The following is a 7,382-nucleotide window of genomic DNA, read 5'->3' as shown; positions in this document are numbered from 1 at the left end:
CACAGTACTGTAATATCTCTCTCTCTCTCTCTCTCTCTCTCTCTCTGTCTGTCTGTGTGTGTGTGTGTGTGTGTGTGTGTGTGTGTGTGTGTGTGTGTGTGTGTGTGGTCCAATTTTGACAAAGGCCTGTTTGGCAGAAAGCTTTGTTTGAAAGCATTTTTGTTGCACCTGATACTCAGCATATCCGCTGTATGGCGATCAGCACCTATCTTTTTTCATACTGCTGTCATTATTCCATCCTGGATATTTCATTGTTTGATATGGAATTTAAAGGGTCAGAAAATGACGCTTCAGACACGACAGTGTTAGTGAAGTTACGACAGATCAAGGAAGTGATTCAAGTGATGTTAAGTTTTTCCAGTATCAGAAAATAGAATGAAGTAGACGTAACAACAGAACTGCCTCCCATACCTCCAAGATTTCCGTTTACTGGACTGTCTTCAGACTTCAAACAAAATGACACTTAATATGTGATGCGATATATAAAGAAAGTAATTGATGTTAAGTTGGTCAATTTTGCAGTCACTTAAGACTAACAGATATGCTCAAGATAGACACGAACAGTGATGAGATTTGGGGTAGGTGAAAGACTATTAGAGTTCTGTCAAAGGAATGGCTTGCTGATTGGAAAATCTTGGTTCAAGAAAAGAGAGAGCCACAAGATTACCTGGTACAGCCAAGACGTAATGAGAAAGTTAATAGTTGACTACTTCCTGTAGAAAGACATATAAGGGTATGGACGCTGAAGCAGGAAGAAAGCAGGCTACAGTGCCTACAAGTCGTAAAGGAAAGGATGAACCAAAAACGGTAGAAGAGGAATGGGGTAGATTCAAGGGAACATCAGTAAGTGCAGCGGAAGCAATATGTGGGAGGACAGCAATAAAAAGAGATGGAATGATGGAATGATAAAACAAAGGATATAGTACAGAAGAAGAATAGGGAGCATAGGGTATGGTTCCAGAAGAGAACAGTAGAGACAAGAGAAGAGTATCAGGCAAGAAAGAAAGAAGCAAAAACAGTGGTGGTGGAGGAAAGAAGAAAGTGGATTGAACAGTGGACCAGAATGATGGAGGAGGATAGTGAAGGTTCAAAAAAGGTGTTACATGGGATGATTAAAAGTAAGAGGAAGAACGGTATGACAGATTATGCTCGAATGGTGAACAAAAGTGGACAAGATGTAGAGAATAAGGAGGAACTCAAGAATATGTGGAAGGAGTATTTTGAAGAACTCCTGAATCCGAATGGAGACCTGGATGAGGAGGAACAAGTCTAGGAGAAAAAAAGAGGAGGAACAGCAAATAGAATAAGACCTTATTTGGGGAGAAGTGGAACAGGCACTGGGCAAGATGAAGGGAGGGAAGTCACCAGGTCTGGATGAGATGGCGAGAGCAGCAGGAGAGGTGGAGATACAATGGCTGTATTGAGTAATGTAAATTGCGTGGAGACAGAAGATGATCCCAGAAGACTGGAAGAAGGGAATAATTGTCCCAATCTTTAAGAAGGGAAATAGAAAAAGAGTGCAAGAACTATCAGGGGATAACACTGACGAGTCATTGTGCAAAGATCTTTGAGAAAATTTTGGTAGCACGAATTGGGCAAAATTAGAAGGAAGAATGAGAGAACAACAACATGGCTTCAGAACAGAAAGGTTCATGGTGGGTCTATTTATTTTCTGTAAGACAACTGTAGGAACAGCGCTATGAATATGGAATAGATCTGCTAATGACCTTCCTGGAAATTGAAAAAGCGTATGATAGTGTACATAGAAGCAAAGTGTGGAAAGACCTGGAGAACAGATGAGTAGCAAAACAGATTAGTTTTAGGATAAGGCAAATGTACCATGGAAGCGTGAGCTGTGTGAAAGTGGGAGGAGAGAGGTCAGCTTGGATTGAGCAGAAAAATGGCTTGAGGCAGGGAGGTGCACTTTCACCATTACTCTTCATTTTAGTGATGGATGATAAAATGAGTTCACAGTAGCACAAGTAATTGATGAAAGGAAGGTGAAAGCTATGGTGTTTGCAGATGATCTGATGATTTGGGGGAATAAGGAGGATTAAGTACAAGAGCAGTTGGACGTTAAGGGAACACACAGTACAATAATATGGGATGAAATTTAGTGTAAGTAAGATTGAGTTGATGATATCAATATAATGGAAGGAAACATTCCACGTGGGAAAAATTATATATAAAAAACAAAGATGAGGTGACTTACCGAACAAAAGCGCTGGCAGGTCGATAGACACACAAACAAACACAAACATACACACAAAATTCAAGCTTTCGCAACAAACTGTTGCCTCATCAGGAAAGAGGGAAGGAGAGGGGAAGACGAAAGGAAGTGGGTTTTAAGGGAGAGGGTAAGGAGTCATTCCAATCCCGGGAGTGGAAAGACTTACCTTAGGGGGAAAAAAGGACAGGTATACACTCGCACACACGCACATATCCATCCACACATACAGACACAAGCAGACATATTTAAAGACAATATGTCTGCTTGTGTCTGTATGTGTGGATTGATATGTGCGTGTGTGCGAGTGTATACCTGTCCTTTTTTCCCCCTAAGGTAAGTCTTTCCACTCCCGGGATTGGAATGACTCCTTACCCTCTCCCTTAAAACCCACTTCCTTTCGTCTTCCCCTCTCCTTCCCTCTTTCCTAATGAGGCAACAGTTTGTTGCGAAAGCTTGAATTTTGTGTGTATGTTTGTGTTTGTTTGTGTGTCTATCGACCTGCCAGCGCTTTTGTTCGGTAAGTCACCTCATCTTTGTTTTTTATATATAAGATTGAGTTGATTATCACAACAAGAAAGAAGGAGAGAGGAACAACTGAAATAACAAATTTGGGGGGGGGGGGGGGGGCAACAATTGAGGAGAGTGGAGAGTTTCTAGTACTTGGGAAGCCTAACACAGGAAGCTGGAAAAAACGGCAGGTAAATAAACGAGCGGGGGAGAAAAGCAGAAGAATTTCGGAAGAATGTCAGAGGCCTGATATGGAGCTAGGACGTACCCCAAATCAGTAGAAAGGTTACATACCAGTCATACTATGTCCCGATCCTGACATTTGCATTTGACATTTAAATCAGAAACCTGGGTTATGAAAGGAAGAGAGAAAAGCAGAGTCCAAGCTAGTGACACAAAATACTTGAGAAACATTACTGGAGTGACAAAGATAGACAGGTTAAGAACTGAGAGGATCAGGGAATTAACAAAGGTGGAACCATTACAGGAGGAGACAGAGAAATCAAGGCTGAGATGGTATGGACATGTTAAAGAGAATGGAGGGAAAGAGGATACATGAGATGAAACTGGAAGGAAAGAGACGAAGAGGAAGTCTGAGGGACAGATGGCTGACAGGAGTGCGGAATGCGTCCAGAAGAAAGGAGAAATCTCAATAACAAATTGAAAAATCTTTGTATTCCAGAGATGAATGGCACCAAAGCCTGGAGCCTCATGTTATATACATGGAGATTAGGTTGGGTTCAATATATATCAATAAAGAGGATTTGGAAGACCTACATATTGTGAGAGTCCAAGTCTGGCTAAGTATGGTCTATAATTATATTATATACATGTAAGGGCACAATTTCAAATAGCACTGACCCTAATGAAACCCCTTCTCATCAAAGACTACTGGCTTACAGCTGATAATTTCTACATCTCTCCCCAACTGGCAAACCACCTTATTACAAAGAAAACTGACATACATGGCTTGTGCGGCCTTCTAGGAAAGATATGCCATTAAACTATCACTGTAAGAAATTTAAAAAGTGAGATATTGTTGCTTTTAAGAGGTTAAAGTTATAGCAAACAAGATGAAACAGGCAGCACAATGTGCCCTATTTTGAACATTATGCACAATGCAGAAATGAAAAATAAATAAAATATCATACAGACACAATGGGAGGAGTGGCTAAAGTTGATCAACATATAGCAAACAATCCATTAACACAGAAAGGAGTGAAAAAATACTACCAAAAATATTTGTCAAAGTACTTGAATTGGTTCTCTGGAATACATGCAGCTTGTACAAGAAATCTGGAGACACAAAGAATGCTCTTGATTTTCATGTGGCAGCGACTGAGCAGATGAAAGCTGAATATCTCTCCAAAAGCACATGGCCATACATCAACAATCACTAATACCATCTGTCTAACTGACCATCATGTCCCATCATTATCCCAGCTACTGCAAAGAAGTAGGACCCTACCAGAATCTGTGGGATGTGCAGCCAAGTTCAGGATGCAAATGAGAAGAAAAATAAGAGGGAATAGCAATATATGTGGGTGTGTGAAGAATGTGATGTACCTCTATGTATTGTACCACACTACAGAGCCTTTACACAGTCACGAACACAGGAAGGTGAATGTTGTGCAAGAGTGTATTATCATAATTTTTATTGTTTATCAAAAACACTACAAACAGTTTTGAAAGATATTCAAGTAACATATTTTGTCCTAAGACATTTTATTCTTTGTGGAGTTATTTTATAAACATAAGTATATTTGGGGTTTTAATATAACCTTTTTTTAACATTCTCTAATTATCCTTTAAGTGAATAATTCAATTAAGTTTGAAATTCAGCAATAAAAAATTGTAAATTTTTGCTCATACTTTTACAGACTTGGAAGAAAGATGGGAAAATGCAGAGGACTGTCACAAAGTATGATGCCTTTTGCGAGACATCAGCTGTTGAAAAACTGGATATCCCACATGAGAAAGGAAGCGGGGAGCCAACAGATATTATGCAGCTGCACAAAAAAGCAAAGTTGGAATCTGAAGAAGTATTTTCACAACAGCAATTCATCAATCCATAAAGCAACAGTGGCAGCTGACATTAATTACAAACCTTTCAGTCTAATAGAAACATTTGTTAACTGTCACAACGTCTACATTAATACGAAGATAATAGGCTGGCTCATAAAAGAAATGCCCAGGAAATACCTCATCTAGGATAATATTGATTTGCAAGCCTCAAACAACTGGTTGACCTATGCCAGTTTACATGCAGAAACTGATGGTTGTCTAACACTGATACAACATCCAGGTAATAACAAGGAGCTGCTGAACATTCATCCTTAAAGAAACAAGGAACAGATGATAGCAACAGCAAGTATTGGGAGGTCACAAGGAGACAGTATCACACATTACATCCAGATGTAAAACCTTGGCACCCACAGAATGTTTGAACAGGCATGATGAAGTCGGCAGAATAATCCACGAAAAGTGTCAATTAATGAAAGAGCTTCCTTGTTACTTAAAGGAGCTGCTGAACATACATCCTTACAGAACAAGGAACAGATGATAGCAACAGCAAGTATTGGGAGGTCACAAGGAGACAGTATCACACATTACATCCAGATGTAAAACCTTGGCACCACAGAATGTTTGAAAAGGCATGATGAAGTCGGCAGAATAATCCACGAAAAGTATCAATTAATGAAAGAGCTTCCTTGTTACTTAAACCATTATTATTATTATTATTACTATTATTATTATTTATTCCTGACATAACGATAATGAAGAAAAAGGAAGCATGGACCAACAACATTGCTATTGCAGGCACCAGCAGTTGAAGAAGCTTTCACACTTGAATTTCAGTGGCTCTAGTATGTCAGATTGTAAAAGTGGTCCTGGTGGTTATAGGCACACTGGGCATTTGAATACGATTGACAATGATGAAATATCCGTTGCCACTTACAGAAAGCCACTATGAATTTCTTTATTCTTTGAGTAAGTGACCCAAGTGATGAATACTTGGGACACGTTAAAACTGTGCCAGACCCAGATACTTGGCTTTCACTGTTGGTGCGCTAGCAACAGTAACTAAATTTCCACAAGGTCCTCTCAGTCTTACATATTCTTTACACTGCGAATGGACCTGCAGCACAGTTTAATAATACTTAACACAACATCAACTCAGTGGCAACCTGACTTGATAACATTTCCGAAACCACTGGTCTTTCACTGGCTGCACTGTGGAGACATTGTGACAGACGGACACAGCACTGAAAAATTCTTATGGGCACCAGAACATGACACTTTTCATACTTACTCTTAAATGATCTGGATCATGATTGATGTGACATTTTCTAAGGCACTGGTGTCCACATCGTAAGCGGTTCTCGCAAGGATGTGGGCAGACGATTTTTTCTGCTTTCTGGTGACAGGGCTTCACAGTTTCGTGGCCACACGGAAGCTTAATAAGAACGCTAACTGTGCATAGCTGCTTAGCTGCATCTATGTTGCCCTCCACTTCTAGAGTATGGCCACAAGGCAATATCTTCACGACTTTATTTCCACAGATGCCACAGACACCACACTCTTCATAACACTGTTTCTCACACTGATGACCAAACTTGCAGCCTGCTGGTGATCTGAAAATGTGAAATAACAAAGGATGACAGAGACTGTTACACAGAAACGGTTTTGATGTAACCGGTTACAACTAACAATTGACAGAAACAGTCATCAATTATACACAATAATGACCCTGAACCTTTGAAACAGATTTACTGGAAACTCTGCATCACACCCACCCTGTGAAAACAAACAGTGGTGACTAATTCACATATTTATGATTGGAGTTTTCAATTAAAAGTGAGTGTCCTTGTGGTTGCAGGACAACAAACTGTACACGATGTTGTTCATGCTCATGTCAACAAACCCTTGGCTGTATCTATATGCTAATCTGTACTTGCTAATATCAAATGGTGTTGCCTTACACCAACTTGGTAAGATAAAAACACACATATCTGAAAGAAAAAAAAAAAAAAGAACTGTACTGACTTTCAGTATTTGTGTACTTCTAACAACATATGATAGCTCGCCGTTTCCCTTTTGTTTCTGAAGTTTGAAACTCTTTGACTCATTTTGAAATATGGTAGTTGATAAAGGTATGCACTGAGCATTCCAGTTCTGAGAATAAAATAATTTTTAAAATTTTACCACATTTTCAGTAATATTACAGTGCTTTATTTACAACAAGTGCATTTATTTTGCTAGTGGATTAAAGACGAAACGTCCATTAGGAAATTTCTATCCCCTCTCTTTGGAAATATCATTACAAGTAACTAATGAAAGGAAAGAAAAAAATTGCAAATGCCAGAGGTTCTGCCATTTGGATTTGAGTCTTGCAATATTTCACACAGAGGACATTTGAAACTATAAAATAATTATAAATGATTATCAGATTTACAATCACTTAAGGACACACACACACACACACACACACACACACACACACACACACACACACACAGAGAGAGAGAGAGAGAGAGAGAGAGAGAGAGAGAGAGAGAGACTGACATATTTGTGACAACAACCAGGTATTTTCAGTAATCAATTTTGTTCAAAGGATAAAATTAACCTACAACAGACAAAAACT

The 7,382-nt window shown here is 39.2% G+C and overlaps 1 protein-coding gene across 1 annotated transcript in view; it reads right to left on the bottom strand.

The window, feature by feature from the left end:
- Window positions 1-5,762: 5,762 nt before the first annotated feature.
- The window catches only part of LOC124799152 (NFX1-type zinc finger-containing protein 1-like), a 146,515-nt gene continuing 144,895 nt past the window's right edge, over window positions 5,763-7,382 (bottom strand). The window contains exons 10-13 of the mRNA XM_047262689.1: window positions 6,802-6,913; window positions 6,663-6,750; window positions 6,051-6,372; window positions 5,763-5,876 (exon numbers count right to left, since the gene is read on the bottom strand). Coding sequence (XP_047118645.1) covers window positions 5,763-5,876; window positions 6,051-6,372; window positions 6,663-6,750; window positions 6,802-6,913 — 636 coding nt within the window. The remainder of the gene's footprint in view (window positions 5,877-6,050; window positions 6,373-6,662; window positions 6,751-6,801; window positions 6,914-7,382) is intronic.

The sequence above is a fragment of the Schistocerca piceifrons genome, chromosome 5 (genome assembly GCF_021461385.2).
Source record: "Schistocerca piceifrons isolate TAMUIC-IGC-003096 chromosome 5, iqSchPice1.1, whole genome shotgun sequence".
Classification (NCBI taxonomy): Eukaryota; Metazoa; Arthropoda; class Insecta; order Orthoptera; family Acrididae; genus Schistocerca; species Schistocerca piceifrons.
The sequence above is the reverse complement of the archived record's forward strand: the minus strand, read 5'-3'. Positions and strand labels throughout refer to the sequence as shown.